Here is a 21,552-nt window from a genome sequence, read left to right as displayed (position 1 = left end):
TCTGTATTCACGGTCCCTCAGCCTCACGCTACCTGCGAAGTGAGTTCTACCCCTACCCATTCTGCAGAAAAGGAAATCAAGGCTTGCAAAGCAGAAGCCGTGGCAGGGGGTTACTGGAGCCTGGTCTGTAATCCCAGGGCTGTCGGCACCAAAGAACTGTCACCCCAGCCACCGGGGATGGGTCCGGTCAAGAGCAGAAGGGGGCACTCACCTGGCCCAGATTGTCGAAGTTGTACTTGTGGTGGACCCAGCGGTAGTTGGCGGCCACACAGTCGGAGCGGTTGGTGATGTTGCGGGTGTCTATGCCCAGACAGTGGTAGAACTTGCCCTTGAAGAGCTGGGGGCAGGGACACGGGTCACAGGGTTAGTGACCATCTTGCCAGTACTCCCAAGGGGTGGGGAGGGGAGTGCAAATCAGAAGAGGGCCCCGCCCCTCGGGGTCACTTCCTCCTTGTACGGCCTGAGCCAACCACTCCATCCCACCGTCTCTCCAAGTCCCCCAGCAGGAAGCGGGGCTGCTCGCATCCCATCTCACAAGTGAGGAAACTGAGGCCCAGTGGTGTCAGGCGATTTTCCCAAAGTCATTTGAGGTTTAAGAAGGAGCAGAGCCAAGCTTCACACCCTGGTCTGTCTGATTCTTAGCTCTTCCACAGACCCCAGAGATCAGACACCAGTACCCACACTGGGGATTCGGGCAGTGACTCCACGCGAGAAAGTTGCCTGTACATCCCCGAGAGACAGAGACGTAAAGGGACCCTCCCTAGGGACCCAAGCCCTCTCCATGTCAACTGGGACAAGGCCACTATCCACACAGAGTCCACACCAAGCCCGTTCTGCCCAGGAGGCCACGCTGTGACTCTCTCAGCAACCCCAAAGGACACCTGTGCACGGGGTTCCTCCAAACCTACAGCCCCAAACACAGGACCAGGTGGGGAGCCTGGGGGCCTCAGCACAGGGTTCAGACCCTCAAGAAATAGGGTCTCAGCAGCAGCTCAGACCGCAGAAGGCCCAGGTCACTCTGGCCACCCCCCAACACACACTGTGTGATCTGCTCCACTACGCGCAGTCCCTCCCTGAGGCCTCATTCTATACCCGGGCTGGGCCCCAGCCCCACATCTGAGTCAGCTCAAGGCCCTGCCGGGGTCAGAGACCCTCCATGACCCCACCCCAGAGGAGCCGAGCCCCAACTCCTTAGCTGCCATTCCAGGTCTCTCCGCACTCGGCCCGGCTCATCTCTCCGTGCCAGCCGTAGCCCCGGGGCTCTCTCTCCACACGTGCCCTGCTTGGTCCCGCCTCCCCACACGTTGCCCATCTGCCCCTGACACACCTTCCCCCCACCGTGACCTGCCCAAACCTCCCGTCTTTCAAGGCCCAGTGCCAAGGCCACCTCCTTCAGGCGTTTTCCCCACTGTCCCCAGCCCACCCCTGTGCTCCCATTTACCCAGCCTGCCTTGCAGTCAGCCATTTGGGCCGTGTCTGTCTCCCTCCCTGGAATGGGAGCTAACTGCTGGCAGGGACCATGGCTGCTCCACTAGGGCCGCCTGGCACAAGGTCTGGAGAGCTGGGCAGGAGTGTGGAACCTCTTCCCCGACTGCAGAGCCCCCGCCACGCCCTGCCCAGCCTGGGTGCCCCTCACCTGCACCCCCAGGATGCCGAAGATGACGAAGAACGCACAGCAGATGAGGACGATGTTGCCGATGGGCTTGAGGGAGGAGATGAGCGTCTCCACCACCAGCTTCAGGCCAGGTGCCCGGCTGATGACACTGCGGGCAAGAAGGGGGCAAGGGCACCGTTAGCCGCCAGCCAGGCCTGAAGACAACCCCTGCTAGGCCCAGAGCCACCAGAGCAGAGGCTCCCAGGCTCCAGATCTATATGAACAGCAAGGCTCTGTGCTTTCACCCCAAGCCCTTGGGATCCACACCACACCCTCCTCTAGATATTAACGCCCAGAGATGGCAGTGAGCCACCAAGGACACACAGGGAGTGGGTAGCAGCCCTGGGGGCCACCTTCAGCCCCCGCCTTCCAGCACCTGTTCCAGGCTCCTCCCCCAGGAGCGGGGCCCACAGGTGTGACCCTGGCCCTGCTCAGCTGGTGTTGGGCACATGCTATGGAGGACTGAGTGGGTGTGGGTGGCCAGACTGAGGGGTTCACTTAGACCCTGGGGGCTTCCTTGGACAGTGCAGGGTTCCCCCATCCTCGGATGCGAGGGTCCTCACCGCAGGGGTCGTAGGGTGCGCAGCAGCCTCAGGACCCGGAGGACCCCCAGGATCTTGGCCCCCCCGGCCGAGGCCAGGGACACCACAATGTCGATGACTGACACGAAGACAAGGAAGCCATCCAGCACATTCCAGCTGCTGTGCAGGTACGCCTGCTCACCGAAGTACAGGCCCAGCGAGACCACCTGGGGCAGGGGCGATGGGTGGGGTCAGCCAGACTCCTCGGGAGGGTGGAGCGAGATCAGATGGGCGAGGGGCAGAGCCAGGTGGGCGTGGGAGAGCCGGGAGCAGTGGGCTGGAGTGGACACGTGCCCTGCCGCCCCCTCTGAAGGCGGGCTATAGGTCTCCCTCTACCCAGGGAGCCACTCCCTGAAGCACCCCATTCCCTTCTCCCTGCACATCTGGTTAACCCAATTTGAAGCCACGTGCTCTGGGAAGCATCCTAGATAGAACCCTACCGCTGTGCCCTGCACCTCCAGCAGGTACCTCCACGACACTGGAAATGGGTTGTGAGCTCCTGGGCAGCGGGCACGAAGCTGACCGCATCCCGCCTTCCCCAGTCCTAGGAGCCCAACCCAGTGGCTGGGACCAAGTGGGGGTGAGCCTCCAAGGCCATCTGTGGAATGCTGTTGAGGGGCAGGTGAGTGACAAGCTGAGCGGGGCTGGGCCAGGGGGAGGAGAGGTCCCAGGTGAAGCCAGGTACCTTCAGTGTCATCTCGCCCACAAAGATGGCTGTGAAGATGTAGTTGGACACAGTGAGGAAGATGCGTTCCTGAAAGAACCAGGAGATGCCATGGATCCAGGGTCTCCCAGGATTGGTCAGCCTCTGCCTTCAGCCAAGGGGCACCCAGGAGAGGCCGCCACTTCACAGTCCAAGGAGGCGGCCCCCTCTCCAGAGGCAAGCTCCCGGCCACATCTCCCTCCATGGCATCCGGTCTTGCTGGGCTCTCCAACCCTCTCAGCCCAGCATGCTGTCCCTCAGCAGGCCCTGGGGACCTGTCCCTCTGCCGCATATCCTTCCACCGCCCAAAAGCCCCAGCCACTCACGGTGCTGCCGGCCTCAATCTGGGGCCGCTCCAGGGCGATGGTGATGCAGTTGAGGAAGATGAAGGCCAGGACGACATAGTCGAAGAGCTTGTGGGCGATGATGGTCTGACACAGGACGCGGAACCTGGGCAGGGTGGGCAGGGGGCCACGTGAGTGTCAGTTTGCCCCTTACCCTGGCCAGGAGGAAGGCCCCAGGAACACATGAGAACCAGAGTGGCCTGGAGGAAGCTGACCCTTCTTTTCTCTGGCCACACAACAGGTGGCGGCTTTAGGTCTCTGCTCAGGATGCCCACCTGAAGCCACCTCTGCTGACCACACTGCAAGCTCCTGGCACCCGCCTAGCCCTGGCAAAGCTTTCCAAACACTGGCCCGAATCTCTAAGCCTTGTCCTCTGGCTGCATGGACACGTTGTCTGATACCCTCAGCTTCTGCCCCCAGGCCTTCCCTCGGGCTGCTCCCTCCACCTGGACCAGCCTGCCCCTCCTTACCACCCCTTCTTCATCTACAGAACGCTATCTGCCTCCAAAGCCCAGCACAAAGGCCTCCTCCCCCAGGAAGCCTTCGGATGCCCCCCTCCAGATGGAAGCACCCCAGGTTACCGGAAGATTTATGCAACCTGGTGCCCAGCACAGGATGGCCTAGACTAGAGGAGATGCCCAGGAAAGCCCCCACACGAACCCCTTCCTCCCCAGCAGACCCTCCACTACAGGGCCGGGAAGGCCCTCTGGGGTATGGGAAACCACCCGCCCGCCCCCTACCTCCCCACCGCGCCCTGCCAATGGCCCTGCTTGGCTTGGCAGAAATCTCTCCCTCCCAAACCTGTCAACCCCCTACTCTAACGCCACCCTGAGCCTGGCCCTGCCCACCTGTTCTCGGGGGAGAAGAGGTACACAGACCAGTCCTCGCGGACTTCGCACCAGTCAGGCTTGTAGACGTCAATCATCTTGCGGACGCGGAAGCACAGAGTCTGGCAAGGGGAGGACGGGGTGCTGGCGGGTCAGCGCTGCCCAGAGCCGCTCATATCCACCCACCCTGACCATCCAGCAAAGTGGGGCCACTGGATGACCTCCGAACTCTCCCAGCAAGACCAGAACCCTCACCCCACCCAGGGCGGTCAGGGAGGGCTTCTCTCACAGGGGCGGGCCCAGCTCAGAGGTGTTCCGGCCCCTTCCCCTGTTCACCCACCTGAAGCCCTCTCCCCATGGCCAGGGTCCCCCTTAGGCGGGAACCCTGTCGGTGCCTCCCACTCCAGCGCCACCCCTCGACCACTCCCCGTTGCATCCCAGCTGACCTCCTCGTGGTCCCCTCCGTGGCCCCCAGAGCCTCGCGCACTCACGTAGTCCATCTCCTCTTCGTCCTCCCCGGGATCCCGGCGGTCGTCCATCTTGGTGAAGACGTCCTTGGCGATGCTGGGCATCCTGCCATTGCAGTCCTCGTGCCCGGGGACCGGGCCTGCCGCCCTCCAGGCAGTCCGTGGGTGGGTGCCCACGGCGGGCACCAGCTCGGCCAGGTCCACCGAATCTCTGGTGTCGAGGGACAGCGTCCGGCGGTGGTGGCAGTGACGGTGCGCCAGGTGGGGACCATGCTGCGCTTGGTGGGCGTGCGGGGCGTGCGGGGCGTGCAGGGCGTGCGGGGGCACGGCCCGCAGGGGCCCCTCCTCCCGGGCACCTTCGTAGGCCCGGGCGCCGCTGCTGCGCTCCGCCGCCGAGAGCAGGGACTCGTGCTCCGCCGATGGTGGCTTGTGCTTTTGGCTGTTCCAGCTGGAGCGACGGCTGGCCCAGGCCCCACTGCGGCCCCACGGCCCGTGATAGGAACTCCGAGAGCTGGACTGGGAGGAAGCCCGGGGCTCCAGTCAGCGCCACCACACACACCCACGGTTGTGACTGAAGGGAGCCTGCACACCCGCTGAGGCCCAAAGAGGGCTGCCCACCTGGCCAGTGGGTGACAGAAGGGGCTAGACCCCAGAGGTCCTCTCCTTGCTCTGCCTCTCACTCCATCCACATCTACAGACACATGGGCACCTCCACTGTGTGGCTATGTCCCTCCTGCCACCTCCCTTCCCTTGAAAACAGTACAGTAAGTCAAGGCATCTTCCCATTTTACAGGAAGGGAAACTGAGGCTCAAGAAGGGCTGTAACTTGGTCATGGGCACAAAGTTTGGCAGTGGCAGAGGCCAGATACAAGCTCAGGTCTGCCCAACCCCAAGGTCCAGCTCTTAACCCTACACATTGCTGCTAAAACAAAAACCCACCTCTCTACACCAGACCCACTGGCACTATTCATTCATTCACTCACTCATTCCTTGTTGCCAGGTCCTGCTCTGTCCCTGGGCACCCAGGAATGCAACAGACATGGTCCCTGCCTGTTTCTGGCTGGGCAGTCTGGTGCCCTAAGCCTAGGTACCAGTCTGAGGCTGGACTGGCAGACACTTCTCAGGGTCCCTCAGCACACACCCAGCAGGGAGTAGCCAACCAGAGCACCCCATGAGGACTCACCAGGGAGCGCTGGTCGTAGCTCACCCTCCCCAGTGACATGACACTGCTCTTGCGGGAGCCCAAGGCCATTAGCACGGGGTCTGGCTGCAGCGAGAGGCGGGGGGCGGATGCTGCAGCCCCAGTGGGGCCCAGATGTCCACCCAGTGGGAGATTGGGGTCCAGGTGCCCATTGGGGGTCATGGGGATTGGGCAGAGCTTGGGATCTGGAGGGTTCAGATAGAGACAGAGGGAGGAGCAGACAAGAGGACAGAACAAGAGCAAAAGAAGCCATGAGACAAAGAAACAGACAGGGACAGTAACAGAAATGAAGAGTTTTTCTGGAGAGACCTCCTCCACCAGGAAGTCCTCCTGCTTGGACCCCGTCACATGTGCCTCCCCTCTGCCCCATTTGCAAGGCTCTCAGCTTTATTTTTGGATGAGTGGATCCCTTGCCTTCTGTGTTCAGGGCCAGCTCCGAGCTTCACCCAACATAGGAACCTCACTCCCATGCCCAGTGCAGGAAGAAGGCAGAGCCTGCTTAGCCCTGTTACTGAGAAGGACACAGCATGGGCTGGGAGGTTTCTTCCAAGCTGCGCAGTGGTGCTAAACAAAACCCAGGCATCCTGAGGCCCAAGGCTCTTCGCTACAGGCCAGCTGTATGGAGGGGTGAGGGTGGGCTGCAGCCACCCCTGTGGCTAGAATTCAGGAGAGCCATGAATGTCACTGACCTTTGGAGATTTAGCAATTCTTTCAATTATAAATGTAAACAACAAGCCATAGAGAATTAGCAGTCCTGAGCCTTGGCTTGAGGGGAAACCAGATGCTGCGCCCTCTGCCCAACTAGATCTGGGGAAGAGTCCTGGCCTCCTAGGTGACGAGTGGAGGTCCGTTTACCTCCGCCACTGTCCAGGCCCTCCTGGAGCTTGTCAAACTCCTCCATGTTGGATGAGCTCTGGTCCTCGTCCGAGTAGGAGCGATTGGCGTCGCCCTGGGAGACCGTCCCTCACATTGGAACAAAAGTCAGCTTAGCCCTTCCCTCCCTCCTGAATTTTTCAATGGGTGTTTTCACCACCCCCCATTTTACAGATGGGGAAACTGAGGCTCAGAAAATGGAAGTGAGAAGCTAACGAGGACCTAGGCCACCAACCCACATCTGCCTGATTGTAAGTGTCCCCAAAGCCTCAGAAAATGAAGGAGGCAGGATCCAGAATCCCAGATCTTGGGGACTTTAGGATCTCACAGATGGAGAAGCCTAGGCCTACACCCCTGGGGGAGAGGCAGGGATCCTAGATGCAGATTCCCCCCCCACTTGCATGCCTCCTGTGATGGGAAGCTCATCACCTCACTGGCAACCCCCTCCTCTGGAGACCTGTTGCCCGCTAGATGTTTGAATCGCAGTCCTCCTCCATCCAGACCACCCCCCGCCCAGTCTTGTGCAGGCCCCAAAGGGGTGCTTCCTCCACCAGGGCCACAGTCACCTCCGCCTGGAAGCCCTCCACCAGGATGGCCACCAGCAGGTTGAAGAGCACATAGTTGCCGAAGGTCATGAGGGCAACGAAGTAGAGGGAGGCCCAGGGGGAGGTGGAGGCCATGCCATTGTAGAGGACGACGTTCCAGTCCTCCTGGGTAAGGATCTGTGCAGGGAAGGGGGATGACAGCTCAGCCCCTGAGTATCTCCAGGCCCCCCAGCCCACTGGGTGCCCTAGGTGCAGGCACGCCGCAGCCCATGAGCACCTACAGCATCCTCTCACACACACTCGGGCACACCCAGGGTCCTCGAAAACCATGGCCCTAGCTGGGGGCAGAGCCGCAGAATCATGCACGTGCATGTGTGTGTGCGTGCGCGCGCGCACACACACACACACACACACACACACACACCTCTTCCTGCTGCCCGGCCCGCCCATACCCTCGAGGCCTATGTCACACACTCCTGCCCTGACACGTGCGCGACACGTGCGCCCCACGGACCGGTGCTCCCTCCTGGCTGCTCCCCAGCCCCACCCTCTCAGCACCGTATCCCACCACCCAGGGCACAAGCCCACCCTGCCTTCTCCCCTTGTTCCTTCTGCCCCCACCACACCTGTGTGTACACACCCACTCAACCATGGCCACAGTACACGTGAGGAAACAGTCTCAGGGAAGAATCCTAACCCCACAGTCTCAGGGCAGGAGCGAGGGGGTGGGGACGGGCACCGGGCAGTCAGTTCAGCTCCCAGAGCCAGCGCTGCGCCAGCCTGGCCACTGGAGGCCGGGGTTGAGGGGCCTCCTTGTCAGGCCACTGCTCTCCCCTGGATTCTCTGAGGCTGGGGGCACCTCCAAAAAGTGATCCTGGGAGAACTCCCTTCCCCAGACACCCATGGACACATGCTGGGGCTCACCTGGAACACCGTGACAATGGCCCACAGCAGGGAGTCGAAGTTCTTCCGGTCAGGGACTGTGTCTCCCGTGTCCGTGCGGAGGCTGAATTTGCAGCCAAAGATGTGCATCCCAAGGATGCTGGGGGAGAGACAGAGGTGGCTCAAGGGACTCACACACACAGAGCTCTCTGCCCACCCACCTTGTTTCATTCTCAGAACAACCCACTAAGATGGGAGGGGCCGGTGTTGGTCCCATTTTACAGACGTGAACATAGAGGCTCAGAGGGGCAGTACTCGCCCGGAGCCATAGGGGATTAAGTGATGGTGCCAGGATTCGTATCCAGGTTTGGGGTGTTGCCCGGAGAAGCTCAACCAGCCACACTCCCCCAGGTTTCTGCCCACGGGCCTGGCAGGCCCCGCAGGTGTGGCCCCAGGGTGGGCGGGACTCACCTGAAGATGAAGATGAACAGCATGAGCAGCATGCAGAAGGTGGCCACGTTGTCCATGGTCTTCATGAGCACCACGAGCTGCCGCCGCAGCGCAGGCATGAAGCGCACGAGCTTGAGCACCCGCAGCAGCCGGAAGGTCCGCAGCACCGACAGCCCGCCGTCCGCCTGCCCCACGATCTCCCAGACGCTGCAGCCCGCCGGGCGGGGGTGGGCGGGGGAGAAAGGCAGGAAGGGTCAGAGCGAGGCCGGCAGGAGACGAGGGCAGAGGAAGAAGGAGAGGCCAGGTGGGCGGAGAGACGGACGGCTTCCATTCGTTCACTCATTCATCCAATGGGTATTGTTTCACAGGTCACTGCGGCTCGCGGCACCCTGAAGCCGGGGCTCTGAACCTGGATTCCATGGACCACCCCCCGCAAGAAGTCTATGGCGCATAAGTATCACTGACCTCTTTTTTGAGATTTAACGTTCTTTTGATTATGAACGTCAGCAACAAACAGCAGAGAATTAGCACTTCCTGCGACCTCGTGGCAGAGAATTAGCACTTCCTGTGGCCTCGTGGCCAATCGAAATCACTGACACTTTTCTACCACATGACAGCCGATACACGTGTTTCCAGATATTACTTATACTCATCCTCTCTTTGGAATGATGGTAGTCACAGACCCACTGCTGGATCTTGCTATTTAATGAATTAATCCAGAAGCACATACACTGCTAAATTACAATTTTTCAAATATTTTGATAACTGTATTTCAGTGTAATTGGCTTCCTTTGATCTTATGTACCTCATTTACCGGCTGGGGTCAATGCATTAAGCCCCCCTCCCGCCCTGCTCTGTTTCTAGGCCACAGGCTATGGGGGCGGGACTGGGGGAGAGTTGACACCTGATGATGACAATGATGCTGTCGAAGATGTTGTAGGGGTTCCGCAGGTAGTCAAAGAGCCCGAAGGCAGCCAGCTTCAGCAGCATCTCCAGGGCGAACATGCTGGTGAAGACCACGTTGCAGATCTCCAGGATGTTGGTCAGCTCCTCGGGCTATGGGGGTGTTGGGGAAGGGAACGGGGACCCGGTCAGGCCAGAGGGCTGCCGGGATACCCATCAGCTCTAGAACCTCCGGGAAGGCCCGGCTCTGCCACCCCGGCTCCACGACCTGCAGGTCAGTGTCCTTGCCAGAGCTCCATCTTCCCCCTGCACTTGGCCTCAAGAAACCTACAACTCTGCCTCATCTCTGCTGTCTTGAGAGGTCCACTGAGATGGGAACACATGGGGCTAACCTTCCACCAAGTTGGCAATGATGCTGGTACTGCACACTAAGGGCCACATTATGATACCCATTTTACAGATAAGGAAACTAAGGCTCAGAAACAAGCCAGAGGTTACATGGCTAGACACAGAGCAAGGCAAGAAGGCAAACCAGTGGCTGCGGAAACCCCGTTTGCCCACGACCCTAACCCATTTTGGGAGCACGTGCAGGACCTGCCCTGTGCACTTCATAGGCATCATGTAACTTAGTCCCTCACGAGAGCCCATTATGCATATGAAGAAGCAGGTTCAGAGAAGGGCCAGTCCCCTGCCTGAGACTGCACAGTTAGTAAGGGGCAGAGCCAGGGTTTGAACCCAGGCAGCCTGGCTCCAAGTCTCCACCCTTAACCCCTGCCTGTGCAGACCTCCCTACACAGCCTTCCCCTCACCTCCTTCCTTCCTTAGCAATGGCCATCTCAGGATTGTGGGTGGCTGGAGACCATCTGCCCTGGGAAGGGAGGACAGAGACCGTGTACCTACTGTGTGCCACCACGGCTGTCAAACCACCTGACCACCTGGTCAGTGGGGCTTACTTCTCCCACTTCTCAGAGGAGGACACGAAGGCCCAGAGAGGTTAAGGGTCAAAGTCACCAGCTGCTCAGAGGGAGACTGGCCCCTCTGGCCGCAGACCCAACCTCTGCCCCTGGAGCTGTTTACTTGCTGGTTATTAGCAGTAGGTGACACCCCTGCAAGTGGGACCACCCAAGGAACCCCAGTGTATGAAACAGGCCACCCTGTTGGCCACGACTGGGGGTGGGGTTACAGGTCCTCCCCCCAACAGCCCGGGCCTCAGTTTCCTCATCCATAAAACGAGGGAATGGAGTAAGATGAGGGCCATACAAGGCTCCAGCCCCTTCTCTCCCTGCCCCTCCCCCAGCCCTGGCCCCGCCAGGACTGGTGAAGTGCCTGGTCTCTGCTCACCCTGAGCCAGCTTGTTCCCGCCTGAATCACAGAGAAGGGAAGGGCCATTTGTTAGGCCTGAACATGTGCCCGTGTTGAGCTCGACCCCAACACAGTTACTGACAGTCAATCTGTGAGGCCACTGTTAGCAACTCCATTTTACAGATGAGGAAACTGAGGCTCAGAGAAGGGAACTGCCTTGCTCAGAGCCACCCGGCAAGGCTGTGGCAGAGCCACCAAGTCAGACTCCAAACTGCTCTCCTGGTATCCACACCCACACCTCCCCAAACTCGTCCGTCCATCATCCACTAGTTCATCACTGCGTGCACTCCACAGGCCTCCCAAGCATCCGTCAGGGGCTGGGCTTGTGCTACCCAGGGCGGGCGGTGGTGAATGAATCAGCACATCCTTCCTGCCCTTGAGAAGTGCAGGCTCCGCTGGCAAAGCCCATCGTGCAAGTCAACAAACCACTCGGCGGTGATAAAAACGGGGAACTTGAGGGTGGTTTGGGGGAACAGGGCAGTGGAGTCAGGAGCAGCTTCCTATAGAAAGTGACATCTCAGGGAGACCTCAAAGCCGAGAGGGGGAGTGGGTGACAGGGAGAAGAGAAGGTTGTCCAGGCAAAGAGACCAGCCCGAACTCGGGCTGGGAGGCGGGAGAGTTCCCAGCATCAGCACCGCCCACCCCAGCCCAGCCACCCGCCCCCAACGCCCCACCCCGCACCGAGCAACAGGGCCTCAGGCACCTGACTTTGATTCCACTTGGGCCAAAAGGAGAAGAGAAAAAAATAACAACCCAGCCCTCCCGCTTCCCGCCTGGTGCCTGGGAAATATAATACTGCCGGCTCCTCTCAAGGCCAGATAAAAGGAGAAGGCACCATTTCCATCTGTAATTACATCTGACTCACAAAATGGTCCCAAAAGGGGAGTGGGACCCTGAGAGAGGCCCCCAGTGGGGGAGGGGCTGCGGCCCGGCATCCCCGGCCGAGCCGGGGCCCAGACGCTCCTCAGAGCTACCAATTTCCTAGCCCCCCAAAACAGAGGTGAAAGATTTGGACGCTGACAGGCCGTAATGGCAGTAACCCTGCTCAGGGCCACACGCACTGCACACACACTCCCACCCACCTGAAACAGATGCGGAGCCTGCAGCTCTGCTCTTCCCGAAAGGTAGGTCACCCACTTGCTCCCCTCCTCCCTCGCAAGAGCTGTTTCTCTAGTCGAGCGCACACCTGTTAATCTTTTTCTAATGGACCATCCATCACTCCTACGAGCATTTTTCTGAGAGAGACAGCGAGCAGGAGAGAGAGACTGACAAATACATAGTGAGTGAGAGACCAAAGGGGGTGGTATGTGGAGAGGGACAGGGCAGCCACGAGAGAGATGGAGAAAGAGAGACTCGAAAGAGAGGTGGACTGATAGACAGACAAATATAGACCCAGGGAGTGAGAAGCAAATGCAGGGTGTGGAGAGACAAGACAGAGAGAGAAAAACAGAGATAAACACATAATGAAAGACCAAGATCATGACACTGTGAGTCAGAGACAGAGCCAGAAAGTGAGAGAGAGCAGGCAGACAGACAGACAGACGGACAGGCAGAGACTGCAGAGAGGTGGCTGGAGATGGCAAAGGCCCACCCCATGGAAGAGGAGGTGCCGAAGGGCAGAAAAACCAGGTTAAGCCAGAGGCAGGAGGATAGAGGGCCGTTGAGGAGGGGCTGCAACCTGAAGGTGAGGCCAGAAGCAGAGGGAGACGGGGCAGGGGCAGGGCCAGCTCATCCCTGCTGGACGCCAGGCTTGGGAGGCCCAGCTGCCCAGCCTCTGGCCACTTCTGCAGGGCCAGATAAGGGCCCAGCTGGACAGGGGTCTCTAAGCTGCCCCCAGGAACCCCTTGAGTCCAACATCATCCTCATGATAACAATGGCAGCTGGTGTTGAAACACCTCCCATGTGCCAGGCGGTGCTGAGCACTTTCCACGGATTATCCTGTCTAAGCTCAAATATTACCCTATAGTATCCACATTTTACAGCCAGGAAACCTGAGGCTCAGAGAGAAGTGACTGTCCCTGGCCACAGCCAGGCAGTGGTAAAATCCGACCTCAAACCCAGGTCTCCTCCCTCTGGCCCGCCCCACCTCCCCACGGCCCAGGTGCCCTCACCTGCACCACTCTTCTGACTTCAGGCTCCAGTTCAGCACGGACAGGTCACTGCCCTGCTTACAAGCCTTCCATGGCTCCCCACTGCCCTAAGGATAAAGCCAGTCTCAAGACCCTTCATGGTTTGACAGCCCCTGGCCTCTTGGTCTGTCTGCCCTGCCCCATGTGCACATCCTCCTTGAGGGCTCAGGGTCTTTCGTAGGAATGCCCATGCTCCTGCATCTGTCCCTTCTTTGTCTAATGAAATCCCAGTCGTCCTTCAGGATCCATCTCCAGTGCCATCACCTCCAGGAAGCCTTCCCCAACTGCAGTTCATGTTGGTGTCTCTCTCCCCTAAGTCCTCACAGAGCTGGAATGTCAGGTACTGAGCCACTCCATCTTCCTCTTCCCAGAGTCACCCCAGATCTGGCTTGGTAGTGACTTGCTGAGACTGCTGAAAAGAGAATAAAGCCTGACCCTCTCTTTGCTGTCCGACGTGGTGAGCATCCTCTAGCTCCAGGACAGCCTGGTACAGCTCCGGAGGAGTCATGGGCCGGGACGGGCGAATGCTGGGAGAGGGAGGGGCTGAGAGAGGCTGCTCCCAGGAGCAGTGCCTCCCCACACCCTCCCGTCGGCTTCCTGGAACCTCCAATTCAACCTCAGCATCTCAGCTTCTCACCGCATCACGCTGGGCAAGCCAGTCCGCCTCTCTGAGCCTCGGTTTCCCCATCTGCCCAGTGGGGACAAGACACTCACCCCGCCTGCCCTGGGGGCTGCTGAGGGGATCACACCGGTAAGATATGTGACAGCAAATGATGACAGAAATCTGGCTGCCCAAGCCGACCCCGCCCACCTGCCTGTCACGCAGCCTCAGTCACCGACTGTTCCGGGCCCACTCCCCTCCAGGGCGATGCTGACTTCTGCACCATCTGACCACCTCATGGGTCACACACAGGCCACTGCCTGGCTGACCCCCACTTTCCCCTGTCACCTCCTCCTAGGCCAGTCCCTGCAAGGAGTAGCTGTGGCCATGAGGAACCTGGTGACACTCCCTTGTGATTTTAGCAGCAGTGGCCACCTAAAGACCACAGGCACCCACAGTCTCACCTCTCATTCAAGCACCTGTGACCACAGAGGCCGGGGTGGCCCCACTTCACAGATGGAGCCGGAAAGCAATGCCCAGGCTCTGTCCTGCCCTCACCACCGGCCCCCCCGGGCCCCCACCCGGTGGCCACACCAACCTCCCTGCCGGCAGGGGCCGCCACGATGCCTCCCTCTGCGGTCACTTGCTCTGCGGGAGAGGGGCTGCGAGCGTTCACCGGCCTCTCCTCCAGCTCCCCCCTTTCTCCCTGCCCCCTGGCAGTCCTGGGCCGCCTCTCTCTGCAGGCAGCACCTCAGGGGCTGCTCAGAACAACCTCAGGGGCGGAGGGCTTCCTGCCAGCAGCGTCTGGGAGCCAGGGGCGTGGAGCAGAACTTCCTGCGCCCCCCACAAGCAGGCCCTGCGCAGAGCTTGGCCAAACAATGGCTGCCGCTCAGAGCTGCGTTAAAGAGAGTATTTTTAAATTCTCCCTCCCCTCACTTTTTCCTTAATTAATAATTTTTTGAGGCTCCAGACGCCAGCTGGTAAACTTACCCCAAGGGCGGCGGTGTAAGGCTCCAACAAAAGATTCACAAATCCTGCTTAACGAGCGGGCGCCCACTATGCGCCAGGCTTCTTAATGCATCGAACCCTCCCAGCTACTCTGGGAGTAGGGGGTCTGTGTGCCCATTTCCAGATGGCGGACACTGGCCGAAGGAGGCCAAGTGACTTGCCCAAGGCCACCCTACCAGTCGACAGCAGAACCAGGGATGGAGCCCAGACCTGGAGCGGCAAATTGCAGCTCTCTGGCGGTGGTCTTCAGAGTGCGGCCGGGATTGGGGGTGGGGGGCGGAGGGGGGTTGTTAATACCTGTCTTGAGGATGGTTGTCAGGACTCAATACACCAGGCTGGCTCGCGGCCTGGCACTTGGTGCCAGGGAGCCAATCCCTGTGACGGAAAGGGCACGAAGTTAGGGCACCTGCTTGTGGATGAGAAGGCCAGGGAGGATCCTTTGAAGGGGCAGAGAGCACCTGCTGAAGGCAACCCAGTGGGGGGACCAAGAGGGGTCCTACGGTGCCAGAGAGAAGAGGCTCCCCCGTCTGGAGGCTAGAAAGTTTGCCCTCTTCCCTGGTGGCGCAGTGGTTGAGAGTCCACCTGCCGATGCAGGGGACACGGGTTCGTGCCCCAGTCCGGGAAGATCCCACATGCTGCAGAGCGGCTGGGCCCGTGAGCCATGGCCGCTGAGCCTGTGCGTCCGGAGCCTGTGCCCCACAACGGGAGAGGTCACGGCAGAAGGAGTGAGGGGGGACAGGCCAGGCAGGAAGACCCTGAGGAGGCTTGGGCAGGGACCATAGCCTGGCCTGAGGCTGGGGCTGCGGAGAGAGGGAGAAGCTGGACCCAGAGGATGGAGCCACCCTGGCCACCGTGTTTGGCCATGGAGGGACGGCTGGGAAGGCAGGAACCAGCAGTACACTGGCAAACGGGCCTCTGAAAAATATAGCCCTGATTTGCAGCATATGTCAATTTCCATGGTGTAAATACTCCCACCATGGCCAATTTCAAGCTACCAACTGTTTATAACGATGGGCTTGCAAAATCCTTGAGTATGAGAAAATTGGCTCTTGCCAGCTGGTTCCACAAGCCACTGGCAGGGATGGTGCTCAGGTCCTGGTGTAGCAGGACTGTGACAGGCGCCCTTGGTGCTGCCCCACCCAGAAGCTAGAGCCAGCACCCCAACAGTGCAGGTTCCCTGTGGGGCCTTCCCCGGGGATGCTGGGCCAGGCAAAGGCCAGAAGGCTGGACCCTAGGCGAGGGGGTCCAGCCTGCCTCTCTCACCAGCTTTACCCTGCAGAAAGCCTCCCCAGCCCTCCCCAGAGACACTTAGTTAAGCCGGAATAACTGGCAAACAGGCAGCTCCACGCAGAGTGTGGCGGCAGCCCCAGGGGCCGCATTTAAGTAAACTGAATGACGCCTGTGCCTGGTGAGCGAATGAAGAGGGAAGTGAGAGTGTGGCCCACACGGGGCACAGTGGGGGAGGGGCTGCAGAAAGAGGGCCACGGGGAAGCCAAGGAGGCGCCGAAACCCTAAACTCTGCGGTGGTGTCAGTCTTGCCACACAAAGATGTGGGTTCAAATTCGGCCCCTGACTGGCTATGGGACCTTGGGCCAGTGACATCCCCTCCCTGGGCCTCAGGGTCGCCAACTGCCAGGTGGAGTGCCTCATAGGAAAGGGGTGCAGCTTAAGGGAGGGACCCCACCTAGCAGCTGGGGGACAGTGGGAGGCAGAAAATGATGTTTTTCCAAATGGATCCAGGGCTGGACTTGTCCAGGCTGTCACCCGGGGTGTGACCTATGGATTGGGGACATCTGTGCGAACCCCCCAGAGCCCTCCATTCCCCACAAAGACCTTCTTGTACACATCCTCCCTGTGCTCCTGCTACTTCCCAGAAGCCATGCCCTCCTCCATGTGCTATCCCCCATTGGGGACCCTTTCTCTGAACTCATCTCACCTGTGAACCCCCAGCAGTACCCCCGATGGCCTACGGGGCCTGGGACACACCAATCAACGCAGCCAACACCCTCCCTGCGCCCCACGCACCCAGAGCTGAAGACAGAAGAAACCACAGGTTTGGCCAAGAAGGGAGATGGGGGACAGTCTTCGCAGGGCACCCCTGGGGCCCCTCAGTGCCGTGGGGCTGTGGTGAGGCGGGGAGTAAGTGGGGGGCGTGAGGGGCAGGAGGGCGTCCCACCTGCGGAAGGTATCAATATGCCGCAGGTGGAGCACAAAGGGCCTTGAATATCAGTGGAAAAGTCTGAATTTTGTGCCAAGGTCAGCGGGGGCTCTGGAAGTTTGGGGGCAGGGGCGCTCCCAGCCTCTGGAAAGACCACTCCAGCCGTTTTGGAGAGAAGAGACGGGAGGGTCACATGGAGAGGCGACAAATGGAAGTTAGGAGTCTGCAGGGACTGGCGGGGGATGGGTTGTGGGGGACCTGGTGTCCACGCTGGGAGGCTCAGAGGGAAAAGAACCACATCCCCCTGTCCACGCCCCAAGGGGTCATTCGGTCACTTGTTGACCCTGAGCTCCGCCCCCTCTGTGCCTGGCCCTGGGCTGGGCACTGAGGTCACGTGGATGAAGGGGACGCAGGTCAGGGGAAGACAGACAGACGGCGGGCGTTCGACAGGCCCCCGTGGGCCCCGCCTCCCGACACTCGCCTGCTGGTGGTGCTCAATGCCCATGCTGACGGTGTTGACCAGGATGGCCATCATGATGCCCCGGTTGAAGTACTTGCTCTCCACGATGCCCCGCAGCTTGGCTCGCGTCTCCCGCCACACGTCTCCGCACAGCCAGGCAGCCCCGTCCGCCTGCCCCTCCTCGTCCTCCTTCTCCAGCTCCAAGGAGGCCCCATCCTCACCGCTCCGGGCCCCGTGCCCACCGGCCTCGTCCTCGCTGTCGTCCGAGCCCCCGGAGCCCGAGCCCTCCTGGCCCGAGTTGCTGCTGCCCAGGCCTGAGGGCGGCCGGCCCGCCTCGTGCTGGCAGCGGGGGCAGCTGGTGGGGTCGGAGGCCAGAATGGCAGAGACGGGCTGCACCAGCGTGTGGAGCGTCGAGTCCGGGGGGCTGTGTCGGGGGCACAGCTCTGGAAAAGAAGCCGAGGCCGGGGTTGGTGCCTCGGGTCCCGCAGGAGACGGCCCCCGCGCGCACTAGGCCCGGCCCAACCTGGGTTACCACTCGCGTGTGCCCACAGGATCTGCCTGGAAGCCGCCAGCCCTGCCTGGAGGCCAAGGGGCTCGTGGGTCCTGGGGAAACAGCTTCACCCTCTGGGCTTTGTTGGCCCCCGAGGAAAAGCTGCACCAGGAACACCCACACACCGGGGCCACGGGGCGGATCCTGTGGTTAATACGGGGGATAAACCCAGAGCTGTGTCCTCGCCCTGTCACTTCCCGCCCCGTGGCCCCAGTCTGGTCACTGAAAGACCCTCCAGGAACCCCAGCCCCTCCCCACCGTCCTGCTTCATGATATCATGGAGCTTGGAAAACGGCTGAAAAGGCCATTGTGGAGGGTAGACACCCCTCAGAGGAAGCCAAGGTGGCCTCGGCATTCCTCAATTCTCCCGCCCCCGTGTGGGGGGCCTATCACCAAGGAGGAAGCGTGGAGCCGGGGCAGGGGCAAGCCCTTGCTCTAGAAGCACCACCCCTACGACTCCCCCCGACACAGCTGAGTCGGGGTTAACCCTGGGAGGGGGCAGGAGCTGTCATCCCCCCAGCTGCCCAGGGAGAGTGCGAGAAGCTGGGCCGGTCTTGGACCCACGTTCTGTGATCTGTGAGCCATTTCAAAAGGGGTGTCAGAGAGGCTCTTTCTGGATAGTTTGGTTCCTTCTTTATATTTGTCTGTGTTTTCCTAGAATACACAGGTTTGGCTTGCGGAGCAAAAAATAAATAAATAAATAAACGACGTTAAAGGGAAAGAAAAACCTGTAATGTCTACCGTCCATTTCCACACTTGCTTCCAAACACCTCCCTGTGTCTGGACAAGGCTCTCTGACTCAGTCACCCTCTAGACCGGTGGGGCAGCCAGAAGCCCAAGGGTGGGCCACCTCAGTGCTGGAGGTCACGGCAAAGCCCTTCCCAGCCTGACTGTACATGGGGCTGGGCCCCCTGACACTTGTTTCCCAAGGAAGGGAGATGGGGGAAGCACGAAGGCCCAGGGCAGGGGGCACGGCCTCCCTCCAGAAGCCTGTCTAGGGCTTCTCTCCACGAGGTTTCCACGGAGAGGGCGATGGGCGGCAGCAGGAAGCCCTGAGCTGTAAACACCCCTCCCCGCGTCATCCAGGAACACGGGGTGCCAGCCTTGCCCGACCCCAGCTCCCCTGTCCACGTGCTGGGCCAGCCCACGGGCCACCTGGAGCCTCCAAGACCACGCCTGGACGGCTGGCCCCCAGGGGCAGCTGGGCGGCAGCTCTGAGGATGAATTCTTCAGCTTGCCTCCGAGAACCTCAGGTTCCCAGAACGTGAGACCTGCAGGGGCAGGGCCTGGGGGTGGCCGGCGAGGAGCCGGGCCGTCCACCGTCACAGCTGCGCCTACTCTGGGCTGACGCTGGCTGGCTTCCTTGTGGGCACCGCCTGGGGGCAGGACTGGGCCTGGGGTGGGGCCCACCTCCCGTGGCCCTTTGCCTCCTCCTACGGGAGCGGTTCACGTCCCGCTAGAGGTGGGCTCCGCAGAGCCTGCAACTCTGACGTCCCCAATGCCGAGCTTTGGTCACTGACACTGTGACCTTAAGCGACTCCCTTCATCCCTCTGGACGTTAGTTTTTCCATCTGAACACTGAGGCTAATGTTACTCAGTCTGCTCCCTTCGCAGGACTGTTTTCTAGAACAGATGAGAAAACAAATGGAAACCCCTTTTTAAGCCTACGCCGCTAACTCTCTGGAACCGTGCACAGTCGAGCAGGAGAAATGGCCCCAAGGCAGGAGCAGATCACAGTGTTCGTGTGTCCCCAGCATGCCCTGCCTCTCTCTGCAGGGCTGGCCACGGCCCTTTCATTCCAGGTGCCCGACATCGCTGCTCAGGTGTGCTAGCAAGCAGGCGGGCGGCCACAGGAACCCATGGGGGATCAGCGGGGTGAGAATGGAGACAGGCTACAGTGGTGGAGGGATTTTATAGTTTCACAAGACTAAGGGCAGACTATTGTTCATTCTTTCAAACGTGGTTCCCAGGGCGGAGCCCGAGTCCCTGTGCACACATGGGATCCGAAGAAAATTCCTCCAGGGCAGGGCTAGGTCCCCCAAGCGCAGGGCTAGCCCAGGCCAGGCACCAGCAGGTGGTCAGGAAAGGGGGCAGGGAACCCGGGGATGTGGACTGCAGCTACCAGGGGAAGGTCCGGGTTCTGAACTTGCTGGATACCTCTGCTTGTGCTGGGAAGAAAGGGCACGTTTGCAAACAGTGCTGTTTCTGAGTCCCCAGCTAGAGGCACACGAGGCCTGCGCGGGGCACCCTGGAGGTCAGGGGAGGTGGGCCACTTACTGTAGTGCCTGGGCTCCTTGACGTGGGGCTTGGGCTTGGTGGAGCCGGGTGCCCCCGGGGCCTGGCGCCGCCTCTGCAGGGCCTGGTAGAGGCCCAGGGCCCGGCGCTTGGCCTTGCGCAGGATGTGGCAGACGTACTGGAAGATCTCCTCGTAGCAGTCGCCGGGCTCGGCGTAGCTGGCCACCGTGCTGGAGGACAGGTAACGCTGCCGCTGCTCCAACATCAGACGGTGTTCCCGCTGCTTGGTCTCCGAGAACTGGGTCGCTATGACAACGAGGCACAGGTTGATCATGAAGAAGGAGCCCACCTGTGACCAACGGGAGGAGAGGACAGGGACAGAGGGGACGGTGGGGTGAGAGCAGGTGGGAGCAGGGGCGGGAGGGTGCGAGAGGGAGACGGAGAAGGAGACAGAGAGACGGGGAGACGGCGACGGAGACGGGGAGACGGCGATGGAGATGGAGGGATGGAGGCAGGGCGAGAAGCAGAGGGATACAGAGGCCGAAAGGAAGACCGGAGGATGGGCAGGGGCAGATCCCAGACATGCAACAGGGAAAGAGACAGCCAGAGACAGGGGGGTACAGACAGACAAGGGCAAGGAGGGGCACCAGGGGAGAGTGAGACAGGCTCAGAGAGGACAGAAACGGAGGGTGTGGGAAGCACAAAGTGACAGGGGCAGGTGGGGACAGGGAGAGAGGAGGGGAGGGCGGAGCGCCCAGAGAGACGGAGAGGCACGGGCACAAATAGGGACAGGAAAAGAGCGCTGAGGCCTTGCTCTGGGAGGAGGCCGGGGCTCAGGACAGCGGTGGCCCAGGCAGCTCCCCAGGCCCCCCTGAGGCCTGCTTCCAAGCCCTCTCCCCTCAGGCCCCTAGGCCTTGGCCACGGCTGCCCTCCCACCTGGGACATCAGCGCTGAGGGCAGGGAGGGAGCCACAGCCCCCCTCAAGCTACCTGAGCCCTGAGTCGCACCCCAGCCCTTCCCTCACTACGGCCCTGACTTTGGGCCTCCAGACAAGAAAAGACAAGCTTCCCTCAGAAAGGGCTTAGCTGGGCATCTTTATCTGGGCTTGGATGGGGAAAGGCTACCTGGCTAGTGCTAGGAATTCTGCCACCTCAAGTCCCAGGGCCCAGCTCCAGGGGCCACCGCAGGCAGAAGAGCCCCAGTTTCCAGAGGCAGGCGCCTCCCAGGCGCATGCTAAGCCTTTGAATAGACTCAGCGGCAGACTCTCACCTGCCAGAGGGAGGGGGCAGTGTGCGTTTCACCCTCCTCCAGGCTGCCTGCCAGAAGGTTCCTGTAGGCCGCAGCCCCAGTCACTGATCTCCCTTCCTTCCTCTCCCCCACAGCATAGCTGGGGAGCTGGGGCTCAGGAGGGGTTGCGGGAGCGGGGGGGCTTCCTGGCCCAGAGGACTCTGGGAAAACCCCCTGCCTCTAAAGTAAGAAGATGCCTCACTCATTTGCTCTCTCCGCATTTCCTGGAGACCCGCTCGGCAGGCCTGTGTGAGGGGCACGGACCCCGTCCGCTGGGAGCTCACACCTGGCAGCCTCTACCCAGCCCGCCTCTGTGGCTGCTGTCCCTGGGT

The 21,552-nt window shown here is 60.7% G+C and overlaps 1 protein-coding gene across 1 annotated transcript in view; it reads right to left on the bottom strand.

Annotated features, from left to right (window-relative positions):
- The window catches only part of CACNA1I (calcium voltage-gated channel subunit alpha1 I), a 109,027-nt gene that overhangs the window by 23,132 nt on the left and 64,343 nt on the right, over positions 1 to 21,552 (bottom strand). Inside the window, exons 8-22 of the mRNA XM_022596536.2 lie at positions 19,976 to 20,282; positions 17,170 to 17,591; positions 9,432 to 9,583; positions 8,549 to 8,734; positions 8,120 to 8,237; positions 7,217 to 7,372; positions 6,633 to 6,726; positions 5,760 to 5,962; positions 4,601 to 5,092; positions 4,131 to 4,231; positions 3,265 to 3,388; positions 2,921 to 2,989; positions 2,218 to 2,402; positions 1,637 to 1,763; positions 212 to 337 (exon numbers count right to left, since the gene is read on the bottom strand). Of these exons, the coding sequence (XP_022452244.2) occupies positions 212 to 337; positions 1,637 to 1,763; positions 2,218 to 2,402; positions 2,921 to 2,989; positions 3,265 to 3,388; positions 4,131 to 4,231; positions 4,601 to 5,092; positions 5,760 to 5,962; positions 6,633 to 6,726; positions 7,217 to 7,372; positions 8,120 to 8,237; positions 8,549 to 8,734; positions 9,432 to 9,583; positions 17,170 to 17,591; positions 19,976 to 20,282 (2,862 nt within the window). The remainder of the gene's footprint in view (positions 1 to 211; positions 338 to 1,636; positions 1,764 to 2,217; positions 2,403 to 2,920; positions 2,990 to 3,264; positions 3,389 to 4,130; positions 4,232 to 4,600; positions 5,093 to 5,759; positions 5,963 to 6,632; positions 6,727 to 7,216; positions 7,373 to 8,119; positions 8,238 to 8,548; positions 8,735 to 9,431; positions 9,584 to 17,169; positions 17,592 to 19,975; positions 20,283 to 21,552) is intronic.

Source organism: Delphinapterus leucas, chromosome 11 (assembly GCF_059928025.1).
Source record: "Delphinapterus leucas isolate spDelLeu-1000000601 "Yukka" chromosome 11, BTC_Dleu_Yukka2, whole genome shotgun sequence".
Taxonomy (NCBI): domain Eukaryota; kingdom Metazoa; phylum Chordata; class Mammalia; order Artiodactyla; family Monodontidae; genus Delphinapterus; species Delphinapterus leucas.
The sequence above is the reverse complement of the archived record's forward strand: the minus strand, read 5'-3'. Positions and strand labels throughout refer to the sequence as shown.